Source organism: Ahaetulla prasina, chromosome 1, assembly GCF_028640845.1.
Source record: "Ahaetulla prasina isolate Xishuangbanna chromosome 1, ASM2864084v1, whole genome shotgun sequence".
NCBI lineage: Eukaryota > Metazoa > Chordata > Lepidosauria > Squamata > Colubridae > Ahaetulla > Ahaetulla prasina.
In genome coordinates, this window is record NC_080539.1 from 198,060,497 (window position 1) to 198,082,412 (window position 21,916).

General features: G+C 35.4%; 1 protein-coding gene across 4 annotated transcripts in view; it reads right to left on the minus strand.

Annotated features, from left to right (window-relative positions):
* NBEAL1 (neurobeachin like 1) overlaps positions 1-21,916 on the minus strand; it is a 112,834-nt gene that overhangs the window by 12,914 nt on the left and 78,004 nt on the right. For all 4 annotated transcript variants that reach the window (XM_058186923.1, XM_058186949.1, XM_058186932.1 and 1 more), the window contains 18 exons: positions 19,995-20,152; positions 19,270-19,394; positions 17,865-17,991; positions 16,839-16,987; positions 15,549-15,682; positions 14,860-14,961; positions 14,227-14,322; positions 14,004-14,128; positions 13,075-13,215; positions 12,137-12,267; positions 11,430-11,539; positions 10,220-10,337; positions 8,050-8,147; positions 7,693-7,809; positions 4,494-4,583; positions 3,605-3,714; positions 2,470-2,642; positions 457-551 (listed from right to left, as the gene is read on the minus strand). In XM_058186923.1, coding sequence (XP_058042906.1) covers positions 457-551; positions 2,470-2,642; positions 3,605-3,714; positions 4,494-4,583; positions 7,693-7,809; positions 8,050-8,147; positions 10,220-10,337; positions 11,430-11,539; positions 12,137-12,267; positions 13,075-13,215; positions 14,004-14,128; positions 14,227-14,322; positions 14,860-14,961; positions 15,549-15,682; positions 16,839-16,987; positions 17,865-17,991; positions 19,270-19,394; positions 19,995-20,152 — 2,199 coding nt within the window. The remainder of the gene's footprint in view (positions 1-456; positions 552-2,469; positions 2,643-3,604; positions 3,715-4,493; positions 4,584-7,692; positions 7,810-8,049; positions 8,148-10,219; positions 10,338-11,429; positions 11,540-12,136; positions 12,268-13,074; positions 13,216-14,003; positions 14,129-14,226; positions 14,323-14,859; positions 14,962-15,548; positions 15,683-16,838; positions 16,988-17,864; positions 17,992-19,269; positions 19,395-19,994; positions 20,153-21,916) is intronic.

The window sequence follows — 21,916 nt, forward strand, 5'->3', positions numbered from 1 at the left end:
CAAGAACAACCTTTTTATAAATTTATTTTTATTGATTTATTTAAAAAGACTTGCATAGCTACCCATCACAACTCTGAGTAGCACAAAGTCATAATGAAACCAGACAAAACCAACAGCCCAAAACAAATCCTCTCCAACCCATTAGCAATGCAAACGCCATCGCTGGACTCCAGTCTTATCTCACCTCACCCCAGTATTTTTGACATGTTCAGGTAAGTTTTCATGCACTAAAACTTCTATCAGATATGCCAGAATGTATCTCTCAGGGCTCTGTAAGCCCTATACAAATTCCCAAGTGTGTGAGACTCAAGTAACCCTTTATATTTTATAAAAATTGAACGAATGTTTTGTACCTCACATTCTGATCTTTCTGCCCCATCTGTAAGTTAATGCAATCAGAAAACATGGCATCCCACCGCACAAATAGCTTGCAGAGTTCCACAAAAGCCAACTTACCTGCTGAACTATTTGCCACACCATACAAGTGGTGTCCCTTGAGCCTGAAATTAAATGGATCCCACAGAAATCCATGGCTAAGCATGTCACAATATCTATAAACACAAACAAACAGAGGAAGACTCAATTTTTAGAAATTGAAATAACCAGATAAAAAAGTGAGAGTTTAAACATAGATGTGCTGGCTTTGCCCAAAATGAAACAACTATTCTACATTGCAAAATGAATGTAAATTCATGACCATTAGATTTTGAAGAATATGAACTAGCAAACATTGTATGTATCATGTGGAACACCTAATTATATTAATAAGGATTCCTAAAGAGAATATTTGTGCTCCCAGGAAAAAGAGGCATTAAACATAAACGGTTATGTAAAAATACTTTTTCCTCCATCAGATATTATCATTCAAGAGCCAACTCTCATAGGATATGGATGTGGGGCCAGTAAAGGCTCACCAGAGCTCTTCGTGCACATTTACTTACCTTCTTTCAAGCTAAATTCTATTCATTTCGATGGGGTTTGTCAGGAAGGAGACATTTTAAATGGATCAAATCCAACATGATTTATGCTATTCTAAGAATAGTTTGTGGTAGCAAAAAACAAAGGAGGAGCCTTGTTTGCCCCAAGCTATGGAGGATTAAAAAAGAGAAATTCTGATGTCAGTGGAAGAATATCTCGTTAGATTAATTGGTGATCCATTGTCTTTTTAGCCTATCTATAGAGTTCGCAAAAGTTCTAATGGATCCTTGTGGACAGAGGGTGGAATGGAAGAGGCTTCTGAGCCAATGCAATCTAATATTTAGACTACACTTTAGACTAGGCCTAGAGTGACATTACTTTAAAACTTCACTTGGTCCTTGAAAATCAAAAGTAGACTTTGGTCCAATCCCTATTCTCAATCTCATGAGGATAAAATGAGAAAACAAGCTACAATTAACATCTTGAAAATCTGGAAGGTAACCTCTTTCCTTCTTACTAAAAAATAATACTAATCAGCACAGCAGTAATATAAATATTGTTATTTACAATACGTTTATCATTTCCTGAGATGCAATAAGCAGTAACATCCATCAAATGGTCTCCATAGTTTACAGATTCACAGCATGATTTTTTTTATATATCACAATGGAAGAATATAGTGCATTTGTATCTATTCTCTGTATCCAGAATTAAGAAAGAAGGGTCAACAAGAAGGCACCACTCCTGTTTGTAGTTTAAGCATTGTCTTTGATCTATTAGTAGATCCAAGTAATGTGTTGCTGCATCCTTTTGTATTTCTAGGGCTTCTTTCTGCTATAAAGCCAGGATCTCTTTACTGCTGGGTAGACAACACAATTGTTATAAACATCAATGTTTCCATGGATATCTTGCCTGGCAGTCTCCTTACTTTAATTACATAAATGAACGGGATGTAGGCATTCTGCAAAGCTAAGCACAGACATCTTCTGTATGCTCATGAACATTTCTCAATTGTTAAGCATTTTTGCATATAGAGTTAGTTAGTAGATGGTTGCAGCCCAGTGCTTTGTTTTGGAGGATGTTATTCAAATAGAATATAGTAACAGGCGCTTCAAAGTCTGAGTCTGAGTTTTCCCTTTCTTTCCTCTTATAGCCCAATGATTTAGGGTCCAGCCAGGCTCAACTTCTGTCTCAGCTTTCACTGTTTCCCAAACTTAATGCAGGCTTGTGTGTTTTCCAAATAATTTCTGCATGGTACATCTCTGTGGCTCTCTACAGTTTGCTTGCCCAATAAACAGGAACTTTGTGACTGGCCTGCTCCCTGGAGCAGAAATTTATAAGCAACCCCACCTATTTTGTGGCACCTATCTTGTGAGAGCATCTCAACATTCTAAATAGGCCCATTGTCTAATCCACTCTAAATGAATGAATGAAGGAAGGAAGGAAGGAAGGAATGATGAATGAATAAATGAATGATGAAAGAAAGAAAGAAAGAAAGAAAGAAAGAAAGAAAGAAAGAAAGAAAGAAAGAAAGAAAGCCCAATCCCTTACCCATGTGTCGAATATGCTGCGCCATCACTTTTCCCTTGGTGAGAGATGTCACACGAATGCTATTGTCCCAATGCCCTCCACTGAAAAGCAACTTTGCATCATGGGACATCACAAACAACTTTGAAGTAATTTCCAGTCCTGGTGCAAAAGGACCACTGATGTTTCGTTGTGTTCTGGAAACAAATACTTAAATTAGGTCTAGATTTTCCATTTATTAAAGTATATTGTTGCCCAAAATCATGAAGCAAGTTTCGGTGCAAATAAAAATGCAATATAATTACTTAATAATATTAAACACACTTGCAACGAGCAGTGCAAGCAGATTTAATGAGAATAAAGTAAAATAAAAAATTTAGTGAGAATAAAGCACAAGTTTCAACTTCCAGCATAACAAATTTTTTTTTCTTCCAGTTAGGATGGGAGAAGGGAGAGGGCAAGTCAGAGGTCAGGTAGAGGGTTTATCCTGCTCATTCATATAATGACTGATTGTGGTATACTATTATAACCAAACTCCCAATTCTTATCAGTAACTCTGCAAGTTTCTGAGATCTGAACTGCAGACATCCATTCTCTTGCTCTTGCATTATAGGAATCTCCAGGCTCATATCTGAGCTTTGTTTAATTGGGATGTACCTATTCTTGGGAAAATGTCTAGAGGACAGTATAAAGCTGATTAAATAGCAAATAGGACATAATTCAATGAGCCAGTTTATTAAGCCAAAATTAACCATGAGCCCATGGACTCCTTCATCAACATTCTCATCCGTCGGTAAAGTCTGCTGATTTCTTCAGATAATTTCCCATAGCATCCAGCTCTGAGCAGAAGCTTTCATCACCTACCCAGCAGCCTATTTTGCAGTTCAAAATAGACAACATGCACATTGAATGTATGCATGCAATGCAAACATACAAACTTCTCTGCCTGTATGCATATTGGTAGTTTGATTCAGATAAAACGTATTTGTACCTTGCTCTGGATAAACAGATTAAAGACACACAAAGAGCTATGAAAATATTCTTTCTCTCTATGAATATCCCCAATGAAGGATCATACCAATACATTTTATAAGGTGGGCTCTAGTTTGTAAAACACATGCCAAAATATTTCCCAGAAAATTATGTTTTTTTTACTCACTTGGGATTTGTCACTGTTTGGTCCTTAAGGAAAGTGAAATAATTGGAAATATTTCGATCATAAGGTAGCCATCCATGGGTCCCAATAATAAAGTTGAGGTTTACTGTTACCTTCAGAAAAGAATGTTTAATTTTTTGAAAATGAAATATAAACTTCCTTAACATCAAATATAAATACAATTTGCCTTTCCTCCCTGCCTTTATATCCAGCTGCTCTTTTGTGAATCTTTGAATTATAGTTCTGAAAGTAGAGATCTATTGATTTTTATGTATTTATTGCATTAAGATACTACATCTAGAAAGCAGAGAAAATACCCCTGGAAGGAGAAATTATTAGAAAAATTTTAGATTGTGCAAAAATGAACAGATTAACTTTGATGATTAAAGAAAGACAAGATTCAGAATATTTTAAGATATGGGATAAATTTTACTATTGGGTAGAAGAAAGGTACAGATAAGCAATGAATAATTATGTAAGAAAATAATAATAATGTATTTGTGGAAAAATTGTAATAGTTTAAATTGAAGTGAAGAAAGAAGAAACAACAAAATGAAGGAGCTCCTGCAGGAAGAAAACACCGAGATGTCACACGGAAGGAATTGCTGATGTATGTTTGTCTATAAAATAAAATTAAATTAAATTTAAAAAAAACTTTTTTAAAAAAGATACTACGTCTACTCAGGAAACATTAAACACAACAATCACACCAACCGTGATCAAAGAAACCTCAACATACAGTACATTATAATAAACTTTCCACCTTTGGATGGAAACAAGTTAAAGATTAATAAAGAATTAACAACAGGTAACAAGTTAATAATTAATAACAAGTCATTTTGATAATTTCATATCAGACCTTCTTCCAGCATTTTTCACAAATGTCACTCACCAAAAGTTCTGGACTTCCCTGTGACATGAAAGACCGGTATTGGTTCCTGGGAACAATGGCCTTAACAATGGGGATTCCATCACTGATTCCCTAAGGGGAAAACAGATGCTAGTTGGTGATAGTAAGTAAGGCAAATTAATCTGATGTGACATATGCTAGCATGTAGGTGATATTCAAACTTACAGCCAGTGGGGATGCTAATATTAAATGGAGTTTCTAGAATAAGTGTTTCTAGTTCTGAAGTGTAATAGCAGAAGGAACTCCTGGATCTAAATCACTTGCCCAGTTTTTGCTGGAATAGGCGGAAACAAAATTATGCTGAAGACTTGAAGATTCATTGTGTCAGCTAGTCAGAACAGCCTCTTAAATAAGAAAAAAAATGTGCAACTATTTATATAATGATTGCTTCTTCGTTGCTACCTTTACCTTCTCTCAGTTGCCATATTTATCATGGTCAATATTTTCCTACAGTATTTGTATAATACAAATGTGTGGGGAATAAAGCATATAAAGAAATAAAAGTGTAAATGGGACGGTAAAAAGTCAGAGTATCTCTAAAGACAATGAGGAATAGGAGATGGGGCAACATTTTTCTAACTACATTAGGTATTTTTATAATTACATTGAATATCCATCGATACGTTAGAATTGTTTTTTTTAAAAAACTTTAAAAGGCAACTGCAGCTATTCTGAAACCTACAAATCTACATCAGTGTGATGACCTGGGGTAAGGCACGGACGTAACACAGCCAGAGAACAGTTCTAACTCCCCTTTATTGCTCCAACTTTCCCCAAATGTCCCCACGTTTACTGCAAGTCTTGGAGCAAAGCTCTCACATGCACCTCCGACAGTCTCTGGCTGCGAGTAGCCCAGTAAACAAAGTCAGCAAGACAGCAGCCAAGGCAAGAAGTCCAGGGAGGCAGGCAAACCGGGCAAAGCACACAAGACAAAGCATAATAAAATCCAGACATCGGCAACTGCACGTGAGGCTCCATGGATTCAATGCTTGTGCCCGACAAACATCCCTCCCAATAGCATCTTTAAATTTCATTCCCCAGGTAAGCCTTGTGAAGAGGGACGGGGCGCCTTCCTCCTAAGTCATCAGGTTGCCCTGCCCTGATCCCACCTCCGCTTCATTCTTGGTGCTCGGGGATGGAGGCAATTGCTCATCGCCAGAGCTCCATTGCTCCTCTGCTCCACTGCCTGCCCTGTCCTCCCCTTCGCCTGGTCCTCCTGCACCCCCTCTCCCTCGCTGGCAACCCTTCCCAGGCCCGAAGGACCTGGGACTGCCTCGTCCTGCTCCTCTGGTTGTTCCTCCATTGGCCCTAGCTCTGTCTTGTCCTCAGACTCAGGCTCCGACAGGGCCATAACAATCAATATGAAAGTACTTGCTTTTCTGTGGCTGTACTGCAAAATCAGTACAGTATCCTGTAATTCTCAAACTATTATGTATTTCATCTTTGACTGATGTACAGCACAACTAGTCATCTCAATTTATTAGTAACAAAGACAAACCACTGGAATGTTCAGAAACATGCTAATAAATAAATAAGAAGAGCAATAATAATTCCCAAAGTATCAACAATCTTGGCTTCAATGAAAGTAGACCAGCATTGAAGTGAATGAGCATCTTCTAGAGAATAAGCTGTAACGAGGTCCACATGAGATTGTAGAGAGGTTACTTTCAAGCATACTCAGAAATGTGATCCTGGGCATTTTATGATCTGCTGGGAAAATATAATCCTCCTATCCAATCATTGTTAAGTGGCTGCAAAAATGTCCTGGGACTTTCATGCAATTATGGCTTGTGCTATGACTGACAAAAAAAACCCTCCATCATCATAAAAAAATATATTTAAAAATGTTAAGAATATTTTCTTGTGGCTTAACACTTTGTCTGCCACAATGCTGAAATCGAAGCCCTCATGCACATAATATATCTACAGAAGAATCTTAAAAGAAAGAAAAGAGAGCCACTCACAACATCAAGCTCTGTTACCATGGCACAGTGGCTAGAATTTATTTATTTTTATTTTTTATTTATTTGTCACAACAGTATATATAGGCATAAGCATGAAATAACTATACGATATATAAGCATATATATAAGCATAAGTATGTAATAACTATATGAAATTGGATACAATCAAAGGGAACATTAGGACAGGAACGGTAGGCACGTTGGTGCTCTTATGCACGCCCCTTACAGACCTCTTAGGAATGGGGTGAGGTCAATAGTAGATAGTTTCTGGTTAAAGCTTTGGGGATTTTGGGAAGAGATTGCAGTATTTGGGAAGAGAATGCAGTATTGCAGGCTAATTCTGCTGACTGTCAGGAGTAAGATTCTTATTAGCTCAAGGTTGATTCAGCCATCCAAGGTTGGTAAAATGAGGACCCAGATTGTTGGGGGCAACATGCTAACTCTGCAAACCACTTAGAAAGGGGTGTAAAGCACAGGGAAGCGATATATACCGTATATACTCGAATATAAGCCGATCCGAGTATAAGCCGAGGTCCCCAATTTTACCCCAAAAAACTGGGGTAAACTGGGGACTCGAGTATAAGCCGAGGGTGGGAAATGAGGCAGCTATCGGTCGGGGAAACCCTCCCTCCCTCAGCCGAGAAGGCTGGCGGCTCCCCCGCCCCGCCCTCTCACTGCACCGGCAGGGCTTCCCCGCGCTAATGCAAAAGCCCGCCAAGTTTGCGCCATCCGGTATAATGTGAAAAAAAGAAGAAGAAAAAAAACTCGAGTATAAGCCGTATATACTCGAGTATAAGCCGAGGGGACGTTTTTCAGCACAAAAAACGTGCTGAAAAACTCGGCTTATACTCGAGTATATACGGTAAGTCTAAGTGCTATTGCTATATTACTCCTCTGAGTGATTTTTACTTCTCTGCTTTGCTCTGTTTAGAGAGATTTAAACAATGTTAAAGACTGCTGTAGCTTTTTTGCATTTGCAGAAACTAAAAAAAAATGAGTAGATCTGTTTCCACCATCATTGTAGAAAATGTTTAATGCATAGTCTTCTGTCTCTATAGGCATTTAGCTTTTTGGACTTTGAATCCATTCTGAGTTCATCCAATCATGTGGGAAATTATTATTTTTATTTTCAAACACCCTAGAAGCTGTTTTTTAAAACATTAAATATAAATAACGTGAAACATTATCAGCTGCAACCTGATAACAAATATCTTTACCTCAATGAAGAATGATTTTAGTTCAGGGAGATGCTGGAACAGATTGAGGGTGGAATTTTCATTTTTGGTCTGCTTCTGCAGCACTTCCTCCACAGACAATCTTGCTGAATGGGGCTCCTAGAATAAGTCCAGAGAAGTGGGAACCACAATTACACAATGATTCTTCAACAAATTATTGAAATAAGAGGAATAAAGATCGTATGATTTGGCACAGCATGTGACTGTGAAGTATAACAGGAAGTTGTCACAAGGCCTGAGGAGAAACCTCTGAAGCATGAGAACCATGATACACGGACAAAGACAGGCTATTCATTTGGAGATGGTACTTGGGATTCTTAGTGCTTCCAAAGGATTTACCTTCAATAACTGGCAAGGTGTTTGTCCAAAGTTGTTAATCATCCCTTCTAAGGCTTTCCTTTCTTTCTCATCAGTTAAGGCATCCAGGTCTACAGCTCCTGCAATGATAGTCAAATGGCAAACAAAATAATGAAAATAATATACCTTTCTGTACATGGTTTCACAAGTATATATTACTTAATATTTCATCACCTGAAGTTGTTATGAAAGAGGTGTACGCTTGCTCCCTCCCAGTTATTGTAATGTTTCTCTATGTACCGTAAATGTACAGTAGCCTTGATTTCTATCTGGTGTCCTTCAGATCTACTCAGACTACAAATTCCAAAAACCATCAGGTTAAGGAAAACCAAACTCTGGTAGTGAAAGAGCAGATTTCATGAGGGCCTAAATGCTAACTAAGGCCAAGGTCTATGACCAATCTGCCCTATCTATTTGGGTGCAACACGAAGAAGAAGAATAAACCTAGTTTAGCATGATGAAAATGACTGACCCTTGGACCTGTGTGATCCCATTCACTCCAGCATAGTTTACAAAGCATTTCCTTTCATTTTAAAAAAATTATTCAGCCCTAAGAAATTCTGGTTATTCTGCAACTCGGATTATTCTTCAACTTCATATTAGTTTAGATGACGTGCTAAATTGTGACCAAATAAAAGCAGACGTTTCCAATCCCCCCATATTTATAATGGAGCTGAAGAAAAGCATTTAAGGCTCAAGGTACATTTGGAGATTGATGTTACACATGGACCACCTCCCAAAGAAGTTTCTGCTGTGAAGAATCATTTTATCATGAGAGGCACAGACTTCTAAAAGTTGATGAATTTTAACCTTAGAATTTCTGTGGCAATCACATGGAGTCTAGTAGCATCTTTTCAGACTAAAAGATGTCATTAACAACATAAATTTCCATGAGCTGCATTTAATGTCATCAGATGCCTGGAAACTTCATGTAGTCTAGCCACTCTTTGAATCTGACAATGCTCATGTCTGTTAATACAATTTCCTAGTCAGAAAAGGTGCTACTAGACTCTTACTGACATTTTTTTTGCCACCCTAGACTCAACAGTCTCCTCCTGCAGTGTCCAATAAGAGCTGACTGAGTGGAACACTCTGTATGAGGACAAGGAGAACATTTCAAATAAAAACTGAACTTTTATCACATCAACTTTGTCACTTAAAATCAACTCCCGAAATCTTAAATGATTCATATATAGATACGATGTAGGTAAAACTAAGCACTTGATTCATGGTGCTGGTGAAATGGTGATGCTATGGACATGTCCACAAAACTACATAAAGATTGTTTGCCCTGATGTATTTACAACTTTCAATTTAGTTTATAATTCTGGGATTTTGTAGTAGCCTTCCATTGAACTACAGGTAGTCCTTGACTTACAACAGTTCACTTAGTGACCATTCAAAGTTACACCAGCATAAATGTGACTTCTGATCATTTTTCACACTTACGACCATTGCAGCGTGCCCTTGGTAATGTGATTTACATTCGAATGGTTGACAACTAACACATTTATGACAGCTGAAGTGTCCCAGGGTCATGTGATTTCCTTTTGTTACTTTCTGACAAGCACAGTCAACAGGGAAGCCAGATTTACCTAACAATTGTGTTACTAATTTAACAACTGCTGTGATTCATTTAACAAATGTGGCAAAAAAAAATCATAAAATGGGGCAAAACTCACTTAACAAATTTCTCAGCAACAGAAAATTTGGGCTCAACTGCGGTCAGAAGTTGAGGACTATCTGTATTAACAAGGTCTGATCTTGCTTAGCTTTTTTCTGGAGCGTCCAAATGTTAGATACTGCCACCTATCACTGTTATAAGACATCACAAACATGATGTAAGACATACATATTGTCACCAAATAGTTGGCCACTGATACATTGTTAATCATTCTTCCTAACCCTAATTAACCATGTACAAATGCTAATGCAAAAGAATAATAGATAATCCATTTAATACTATGTAGCACTAACCAATCATACAACTATAAGATAGCAAATATTTGGTAGAGTGCAACATTTTATTCATGGCATAATCAAAGGCTATTATGCTCTCTCCTGCCCTTCCCAGGTTTAGCTTTTAAAGCTACTATTAAGCTTTTCAACACACATGATCCAATTATGAACCAAGAAAAGATGGGACTTATACCTTCATAGGTACAGTAGTAGAAAACATTCAGAGCTTCCACTGCAGCTGGACCCCTTTGTTTATAGCCAAAAATCAGATCTATCCATTCATGGAGATGAGCAGAGACATATTCTGATTCCTAAGACAGCAAGAAAAAATTAAGTTCAGTAACTGAGTTCTTTAAAAAAAACTTCTAGCCCATTTTATTTTTTGGAAAAAAAAGGCTTTTTCCAAATACACTTTGCTCTCCATATTTACATTCATTGAAAAATATCATCCTAGTTTTATGATAATGTTTGCACACATAGGAACTGTGAAATATTAGAAAATAAATCCAAGTTTCTGCAACCATTCAGGAGAAAAAAATAGGTAGCAGAAAAGTACAATTTAATTCAGCTGTAGTAAAACCTCTAAGGATAAGCTTAACAACTTATATCGCAAAAAAACTATAGAAAGATTTTTTCCAAAACACTTGGCCAGATTACCAGATACTATCTACAGAATTTTAGTAATTAAATATTTAATTACTAGCTGAAGGTGCTATCCATGGACCCGGATGGGTAGCTGTGCTTTGAAGAGCAATTACACAATAAGCAACATTGTGCTTGGGCCATCCAACTTTCAAGTGTCATTTCTCAGTATGGATTCTCTATCCAATTCTCAGTCCAATCAGATCTAAAGGCTTTCAAACAGTTATTAATGTGACTACTTAAGATGATATTGCAGCACTTAAATGTGTCAAATGTCTGAAGCAGCTGGCTTAACACAAATCAGTCACCCAGTTAGAAACTTCTTCTATTTTACCTTCTATTATTTTATCTTACTTATTTATCTCCAATTTATCATGCCTCCTATATTTTATTCTGTTTTATCTCACTTCACTATATCATATCTCATTTTATTGTATTTTACTGTGGTTGATATTTATGTTTGATATGGCTGATTAATATATTATATCATATTGTATCAAGAAGAATGAAGAAAGGCCACTAAGAATCATTTTACATGATTATGAATATTATTCATTAGTGAATGCCATACCTTTTAAATTTTTAAAACTTATTTATTTGTATCCCACATTTATTATTTTTACAAATTACTAAAGGCAGAAACATATTCAGCACACCTTCCTTTCCTTTCCTCTCAACTTACACATATACTCTGATGGTCCTTTGTGCTAAACACACATTTTAAAATCTTACATTATCTCTCCAGAGGGATTATAACTCACCAATGCTTTCCTATGTTTGAAAATGAAGTCTTCTGGAGAACGTGCCCATTTTGGTAGGACAACATCATTTACCTCTTCTTTTGAAATCTGGAGCTGACCAAAATTGAAATCTGCAGATAATACAAAAGGATTTCAGGTGCAATTAAGATGATAAAATGCTTATCAGAAGTTACTGTTTTCTAAGCCAGATACCACTGAAGGAGAAGATGACTGAAGAAAAGCAGTTTAACAGGAAAATCAATGTCTCACATATTTATTTTAAATAGAACCAAATTATGTAATAGAATAACAGTATTTGTAATAATATGGCAAAAGTGTAATTTAGGAATTTTTGTATGATAAATCAGATTTTCTATTCATTCTGTAATCACAGGATCAGAACATTAGCCAATGCGTTGCAGGAGAAGAGCAGGCAAAACTGGGGGGGAGGGGGGGAAGCAGAGTAAAATGCACCATCAGTTTATATGGTGCGTTGCCACAAGAGATCTAAGTCTAGCCCCTCCCCCTCCTGAATTATGTTGATTCTTATCTAGTGCCAATTTAGTGCTGGTGTTAGTTAACTAGATTCTTGTATATAGGCTTCAATAAATCATTTACGCTGCAGTCCACATGAATGATCCTGATTATTTGCACCTGACATAGCGTTACTTAAACCTCAAAAGAGATTCCATTGTTCTGTGCAGTTTATTATTGGTTTAACTTCTTACGATTTTGATTCTCTAAGAACTCTGGCAAGTAGAAAAATTCTGGGATTAGCTCATTCACATCATTTGGATTCTCCATGAGAGCTTGCCAAGTAGCATGAATGGAATGGAACTGTCGATCCGCACAGTCAAATCTGCAGAGAAAAAATACAAAGGCAAACGCCCCAAATTACACATCAGTATTTCCACTGAAATTCCATTTAAATAATGGAATTGCACTTAACTTTAGCTCAGTGCTCTTCCTATAAAATCAAATATAGCTGCAATTTTTTAAAAAGTAATATACCTACTTATTGGGATAACAATGCATATTTGGAGCTACACATCATTTGCACACATTCCTGCATCACATTTGAACTAAAACACAAAACTTGTTCGTTCAAGAACTCTACTTAGCTATTAGCATATAAATGAAGCTCTGGACAGCAACAAATTGCATGGAGGAAGACCACGTTTGGCCATTACAAAACTTGGTGGGAAATCTGGACATCTCCAAGATGCTAAGATTACACGGTAAAGTATCAGAAAGTCACTATCGGTTCATAAATTAAACATCTTATAAATACACTTTTTAATATTGTAAGCCGCCCAGAGTTATCCTGTGGTAAGATGAGCGATCAATAAATTTTATAAATAATAATATTTTTATTATTTATAAAATAATAATATTTATTATTTATAAAAATTTATTATTTATAAATAAATAATATTTTTGTTTTATTGGAAAGAAGCTTTTTTTTTTGCTTCCTTTACTCAAAGGATCTATTGCATTTGTAGCTCCTCTGAATTATATGCAAAGGGGCTTCTCTTCTGAGAAATAAACATCTCTACCCGAAGTATGTGAAGAAATGATACCTTGTTCACTTTCAAGGAAAACAATGCATGCTGCAATTCAGCCATTAGGCCAACAACAGAAATTGGTACATCGCTTAATATCATACCTCCCACTCTGAAGCTGGATATGCAAAGTGGTAAAAGGTTCAACCCGAATAAGGTAATGCATGACCCCAGCTGCATTGGAGTAGTGAGTCCCATAGTGAAATTTGTCAATAATTCCAAGGGGGTCTTCAAAGTTATCATATCTTAAAAAGCAAAACAGAAAAATAACTGTGAATATTTTGGTATTTATTGCTTTATTTACTCTGAGAAGTATCATTTACCATCTGAGAATGAACAGTACTCGGAGTTCTTCATTCATAATAGACAAAAAGAATCTGGGAGCTGATCAATCAAATTTTTCTTTTTTTAACTAGGATGAGCTTGAAACACTAAAGTAAATCAGTATAAATCAGTATGACTATATAGCGAATAAGCATCATATGGGTGAGTTGAAAAGCAAGAAAAACAATAAGTGATGGAAAAATAAAATGTTTGCATCGAAAATATTTTATACAACAATTTTACATTTTCTATACTAATAAAGAACGCAAAGATTCTGCTTATCGTCCAAAGAATTTCTTTCAATTCAATTTTTTTTAAGCATTCATATACACCAACTTCACAATGCTTCTTCCACTGGGCTTTTCTAAGGCAACATGCAGCCCCAAATTCTCAATGATAAACAACCACTATTATTGCAATATAGCTATCAACCTCTTTTTTTGTCAGAGTTTTATTATGGCTTATTTCCCTCCACATCCAATAACTATGCCTCAGTTTTACACATCTGAAAAGGCTGTGACAATTTAAAATGCTCTTATTCTAAATCTGCCTATCAATGAATACTTGAACAGCTTTCTTTAATTCTTCACTACCATCTGAACAATAAATTCCACTTACTAGATGGAAGCGTGAACATTAACTGTGAACATTAAGAAGAAGCAGATCCATTATAAGGACATCAATTAAATGATTATTTCAAAAGAAATACCTTTCCTTTACAGCTCTCACATTCTTTTCATTCGCTACACCAATAGGTTTAGACAAATCCCGAAACACTGCAGGATTATTCAAATCCAATTCTTCTGAAGTATAATCCTGCAGGATCCATGGAAACTGGAACAAAAAGGAGAACATTCTTCAAATCTCACATTTGTTTTTTGATAAAATATAATATTGTCTAGTCAGAAACAATGGACATAAATAATACTTACAACAGGATATTGTGCAAGATCATTGTAGGTTCGTCCTGCCATAGTATTTAACTGAATGAGGTAATCAAAATTGGATATTTCCCTGTTCACCCATTTCTAAATAAAGAAAACCCAACGTTGAAGCTAATATTGTGTAAAAAGAGTTAGTGATGGATTTTAATATAATTCAAGCAAACAAAACAGTAAACTTAAAGCAGCATTCATGTTTATTCATATTTTTATGTCACCCTCCTCCTACAGCCCATATAGAACTAGAGCCATATAACCAGGAAAATTATTATTTTTTAATTCATATTATTGTTGCTTTCCTATATAATCCAACAAATGGGATTTGCAGCAGAATGCTCTATGTAGGATGAGGTTGTGTAAAATAAAACTAATATTAGTTTAGTCATCGTGAGGACGGAAATAGATTTCATCCTATATACATCACAAGTTAAAGTTTATTGTACTCTTCAAGAGACAAATTGTTTTTAATAGAGAATAGAAGCAGAAATAGAAGTTATCGTTTAAATATTACATTTATCTGTATTTTTAAAATTACCTCAGACACCAGCTGAGGGAGCTATTATTCCAAGCAAAAAGAGACATGAATTATTTTTAATGTTCCCACCATTCAGTTTATTATCCTACCTGAGTCAATCCAGAAGTTTTGAATAATTCTTGGGGAGATCTGGTCCCACTAATATTTTGAGAACACAGAGACAGAATTCGGCTATATACTCTGTTTCTTGTCTACAACGAAGAAGTACATAGGTTAATTTATTGAATAACATTATCAGAATTTCCCTATTTTCACATTTGGGCTTGCTTATTTTGGCAATCTGATTGTGGGGCTAATCCATGCAATTCAATTTATCATTTTACTGTAATAAATTCTCATGCATTTCAATAAATGCTACTACATTATTTAAGGGAGTTTTGCCTCAACATTTGTCATCTCCAGCACTGATGGCCCACTACATTAAGTGTTGAAGAAGGGTATATGCTCAAGGAAGACGTTAAAACCAATGTTCGTTTTCTTTTAAGCATACCTGCATAAAACATGGTATTTAAATTAGATAGTTTGGCTTTCATTATTAAACATGTCAGCTGATCACAAAAATAAGTTAAATATGCACCTAAAATCCTAATATGAAACAAAACGTTTCAATTACTTCACCATCCAAGCTGGGTTCATTTTTAGCACAGTCAGGAATATTATTGAATTGAACCCATTCATCTGTTCGCAGATCACTGGCCAAAGTCATCCAGTGATGAAAATGACGTTTTAGGGATTTCTCTCAAGGTATTCTGCACAAGAAACATGTAAAATTGCATACCTCCTTTTTAAAGTTAAGGAAATAATTAGTCTGGTCAATAAAGAAGATCTCCAAAGCCGACCTCCTCAGATTATAACGGCGTAAGTGAATCTCTCGAATTTGAGAAAGAGGCCATTTAAAATCAAAACCTATACCTGGATATAGAAGAAGAATTTCAGTTTATTCTTAACTATATTCAAAGAGAAGGTATATGATAATTATGAAAATCAAGAAGATCTGGTAACATGGTTGGAAAAGTAAAAAATGCCAATTGGAATGAGCCAAAATAGAAACCTTGCTAAAATCGTAGCAGGACTGAGCAACCAGAGGCGTCAGGATCATGTCATTTCAAACTACCGTTTTATATAGTAGTTCCCTGTCACTGAAAATCAATAGTAATATTGATCAACAATTCAGTTATGAAACAAGATATGAAACGAACAAGAACTGTAGCATAAATTCTAAAATAGTTGTAATCCATAAAAAAAAGAACAAACGAAAAATAAATCTGCCTCCCCCCCCATCCCCTCCAAAGAATTTATACACCCATAAAGCAGATAAAGGTAAGCTGAAGTGTGAGACTGCATTGTGAGAGGCTGGAAAAGGGGTGGGGAGCACTTTCAAACTGCTTTCTTATAAATGAATGTTTACCATGGCAGCCATTTTGAGAAAGTACTCATGTTATATCCCCCAAATCATCAACCACAAAAGATTAATGATCCCCAGAACCTAGGGGAAGGTTGGGCAATCAGCAATATTTTTCTCCACATGCAAATGGAGAATTCTAGATTATCAAGCATTTGAAATCTTTCTTCCAGAAATTCATTCCAGTATGAAGGAGTATATGTAGCCAATTAACTACAGGTAGTACTTGACTTATGAGCACAATTGAGCCCAAATTTTTGTTGCTAAGTGAAACATTTGTTAAGTGAATTTTGCCCCGTTTTTTGACCTTTATTGCCACACATTAGGTGAATCACTGCAGTTGTTCAGTTAGTAACCAGCTTGTTAAATGAATCTGGCTTCCCCATTGACTTTGTTTGTCAGGAGGTCACAAAAGGAGATCACATGACCCTAGGACACTGCCACCGTCATAAATATGAGTCAGTTGCCAAGCACCTGAATTTTGATTCCATGGCCATGGGGATTTTGCAATAGTTGTAACTGTGAAAAACTGCATTTTTTCAGTGCCATTGTAACTTTGAACAGTCACTAAATGAACTGTTATAACTCAAGTATTATTAAAATGTGATTAATAAGGATTACCTATGTATAACAGAGAGTGATGCAACAGAAGTCCAAAGATCTTACCTTCTTCTTTTTCAATGCTGCCATCATAGAAGTAAATGTGTTGTGTAGTGACCTCCAGCCTGCCAGATATTATATTTGTTATTGTAATAAGTTCACAGTCTTCCGCGAGCACAAGTTTTTCTTTTTGACCCTGTTCTTCTTTTTCATCCCTGAAGCAGAAATATCAAATGATCGGCTTGATTAGCTGGATAATACAAAAATTACCAAAAAAGGGCATCAGCATTTCTTACAAAATAATTAGTATTTGAACCTCTTAAAGATATCTTATATAAATTATCCACCACCAAGTACTAATTAATAAGAAGCCTGATTAGTCTCAAGTAGGATTAGCAATGTTTTTGATCTATACCTTAAACATATGACAACAGAGAGAAAACACTTCTTAAGAAGAGAAAACCATGAATAAAGGAAAGTTTGATCCCGTAACGAATTTCTCATTTCTAAGTTACGAACAGTGAGAACTTATTTATCAGATTACCAGCACGAGAGATGCTAAACATAATTCGAAAAATATATTTTATTTAGATCTTTTATATAATTAGAAGAAGTTTGAGCATGTGGTTCTTGAAATAAAATATCTGCATATAAGAATAAAGTAAAAGAGTAGGCAAGTTGCAAATAAATAAATAAATAAATGTGTTTGAATGTAAAAAAATGACAAAGGATATTATATTTAATTTTTTAATTATATTTTTAAAACTCATGATATGAAACATTAAAAGTATTTGTTTCCTTGACAATCTGTTTTCTTATTAGTAGTTTTAAAATATTTTGAAAGATTTTTTTTGGAATGAAACAAATTTTGATCTATCAGAATGCAGCTAACTTTAAACATTCTAACCATCAAATTAGGTGGACTGTTTCATTCCAAGTTTAAAAAGAAAGATATTTCCATTTCATGTATATTCATGTCTGAATTTGAATGTGGAGACAGGTTTAAAAAAAAATCCTGAAAAGCATGCCCACAATATGTTGCAGCCATACTCTTTGGAACTTGGTTCTGAATTCACATACTCTTCTACATACATATTTGTACTGGATGTTGGATCTTCATCTGGCAGTTCAAGTATATCATCTTCCATATCATTGACTTTTACTTGCTTCACTGCCTCCAGAAGCAAAGCTTCCCTTGATGGTGGCATCTGTAATACTCCTTGAAATATGAATTGAGAATTTTCAATTAAACAAATCAACTTCACTTTACACGCTAATCAAGCCTCTATCTCAATGAATAAAATAAACATGAAGAACATTGAATTACATAAATAAATGGGTAAAATAAACATGAAAAACTCATAGAACTAAGGAGAAATTTCCTGACAATTAGAACAATTAATCAATGGAACAATTTACCTCCAGAGGTTGTGGGTGCTCCAACACTGGAGGATTTTAAGAAGAGACTGAAATGGTATAGGGTCTCCTGCTTGAGTAGGGGGTTGGACTAGAAGACCTCCAAAGTCTCTTCCAAGTCTATTAGTCTATAACATTGGCATCAATGCAATGCTCTCTCTGCACATGCAGAAAGGATTACTGTACTAGCTGAAGTGCTTTATGTATTCCTCCACATATGTGTCTTTAAGAGAAGTTACTTAGCAGAGCTTTGTGAACTACAATATCGTATTATCAATGCTTGCTCATCTACATTCTTACTCGTAGCCATTAAGATAAAGACAACATGGGCTCCCTAATCTAACATCCTCCAAGAGGAGGGAGAACAATAACTACCTAAGAAGAATCTTCACACAAAAGAAGGTTCACTTAATATTGGCAGATGCTGCCTGCTAGAGATTCTGTTTTCTCTAGAGATAAAAGTATAAGTAATTGGCAAAAGCTACCGGATAAATCTTTGGCAAAGATTCCACTATCTAAAGTTACATTAAATCCCTGATAAAGTAGGCTACCAAGGCATCTTCATGCGTGATCTTTATAACCCCTCTCTTTTAAGAATGTTGATGTTAGACCCAAAGTTCTGGGAAGACACCGACAATTACTGGCTTTGGGGTCCAACTACTGCCATTCTTAAGGTTTCTGACATACTGAAAGGATGTAGATTAGCATACTCTTCTCTGTTAACTCTCTTAATTAATTCTAATTTCATTCAATAAAATCATTCTGGGTTATTTCATACAGGCTTGAGCCTATTTCCTTCAAGTCCGAAAAAAAACCGCACCAAAAAATTGGTTTCTGTTTGTCTACTGGGCTACCAATACAATAGAAAAAATCCTATAAGTCACCTGATTCTATTTATATTATATTGTAATTTTAATATATAAGAAAAAGGTGATTTGATCAGAAAAGGAACACTTTTAACACGAACAGAAAATAGAATTTTCTACAATTGAAAGAAATTAAAAGGTCAGTGAGAAATCAGGATTGAATATTTAAAGAGCTAAATCAATAGCTAACAAGCATCATAGCCAATTTGCCTCACCTAGATTATCCCTCAGGGCACTAGCCTCCTGGTGAGAGTTGAAATTGTAATTTTGTATTAATTTTAGCCTCATTCGTGAATAATTTTCCACATTTGAAAGTTTCCAGTGAGTGAGATTCGGCTTCCTGATGAAAGGAATATACCAAAAGAAATTGAACAAGATTAGACATGCGATGTTACTGTTCGTACTGAAAAGAATGAGAAGCATGAATACAAGATTTTTTTAAAAAAATTGCAGCAATTAGATTTTCTTTTTCACAATTTTTGTCTCCATACTGTTCCAGGAGAATCATGAAGATCCATCTAGTTGGGGAAATGCTAAGTTTAATCAACTGGAGAAAGAGAGAGAGGGAGACATGAATAAATTAAATGGCAAGTTATAATATATAAATTATAACTTGAGCCCAGGAATTTGTTCCAGGTATCAGAAGTTGAGAATTTATTGTGTGCTATCACAAGCAATATCATTTAAGTAGGAAGAGGAGAGTTATTTTGCTTCTACTGTGGGTGAGTAACAGGGAATGAACTATCGCCAAATTATTGCAAGTCAACAAGCACTCCAACTTCTGCCCACTCTGGAAAACTAACTATGCTGCCATCAGATCCCAAAATGCGCCATAAAAAAGTCCAGGATTTTCTTTCTCTTTATTCTTCAGCCACAGGTCTTGCTCCATAAAAGGTAAAATATGCTTCTAGGAGAAAGAAAACATGCTGATTTCCCATACCTTTCAGCCCAGGGGCCTTGTTCACAGGAAAGGTAAAGTTTGGCAACTCTCCACTGTCTCAGAGTTGTTGTGTGCTGATTATTTAACTGTTTTAGCATTCCATTGTAACGCATGTTCTCCTGCCGTGCCCTCCGGTTAAATGGCTCTACAAAAAATTCCTAGAGACAGAAACATAATAAATCTTAAAGAAGTGTTTAGGAAGGCTAGAACAAAGGACTTGAAAAACCTGTTGCATGAGAGCTTATTGTAATAACAAAAATAATCCAAATTGCATATAATATATAGAAGCAAGTGGTTGTTTTTTTTTTGAGTCATTAGCCGGATAAAAAAATATAACTTTGTGCATCACCACTCACCAGTCAAAAAAACAAACGTACCCCAGGCAAACCTTTATATGAAAAATTGATTCCAACATCAGCCAAAGGAGAATTAGTGTTAGATTTCCTTCCCTTCACTGTCAAAGATACAATATTGATGAAAGAGAAATGGTTGACACCATGTCCTTCTCTGTGGGGGCACCTACCCTCTGGAATGAGCTTCCCCCAGGACTTTGACAACTTCCTGACCTCCGGACCTTTCGCCGTGAGCTGAAGACGTATCTATTCTTCCGAGCAGGACTGGCTTAAATAGGGTTTTTAAATATGGATTTTATTGGGGTTTATTTTATATTTTGTATTGTATTTTAAATTTAGGCCATATTGAATAAGTTTTTTAAAGAGTATTTTTATTGTAATATATTAGAATAGAATAGAATAGAATAGAATAGAATAGAATAGAATAGAATAGAATAGAATAGAATAGAATAGAATAGAATAGAATAGAATTTTATTGGCCAAGTGTGATTGGACACACAAGGAATTTGTCTTGGTGCATATGCTCTCAGTGTACATAAAAGAAAAGATACGTTCATCAAGGTACAACATTTACAACACAATTGATGATCAATATATCAATATAAATCATAAGGATTGCCAGCAACAAGTTATAGTCATACAGTCATAAGTGGAAAGAGATTGGTGATGGGAACTATGAGACGATTAATAGTAGTGCAGATTCAGTAAATAGTCTGACAGTGTTGAGGGAATTATTTGTTTAGCAGAGTGATGGCCTTCGGGAAAAAACTGTTCTTGTGTCTAGTTGTTCTGGTGTGCAGTGCTCTATAGCGTCGTTTTGAGGGTAGGAGTTGAAACAGTTTATGTCCAGGATGCGAGGGATCTGCAAATATTTTCACGGCCCTCTTCTTGATTCGTGCAGTATACAGGTCCTCAATGGAAGGCAGGTTGGTATTGTATTATTTTATCTGCCTGTTCACTGCCCTGAGTCCTTCGGGAGAAGGGTGGTGTAAAAATTAAATAATAATAATAATAATAATAATAATAATAATAATAATAATAATAATAATAATAATAATAATTATTATTATTATTATTATTATTATTATTATTATTATTATTATTATTATTATTATTATTATTATTATTATTATTATGTCCTACAGAACCCAGTCTCAAAATACAGGTAGTCCTTGACTTAAAACAGTTCATTTAGTGTCTGTTTGAAGTTACAACGGCACACAAAAAAATACTTATGACCATTTTTTCACTGCTGACGGCTACATCCCCATGGTCATGTGATTTACATTCAGATGCTTGACAACTGCTTCATATATATGACAATTACCGTGTCCCAGGGTCATGTGATCATATATTGTGACTTTCTAACAAGCAAAGACAATGAAGAAGCCTCATTCACTTAACAACCATGTTATTAATTTAAAACTACAATGATTCACTTAACAAATGTGGCAAGAAAAATCATAAAACGGGGCAAAACTCAATTTAAAAATTTACCACTTAGTAACATATGTTCTAGACTCAATTTTGGTCATGTTAATCCTCGCATGATTTTCTTGCTCAGGCAAA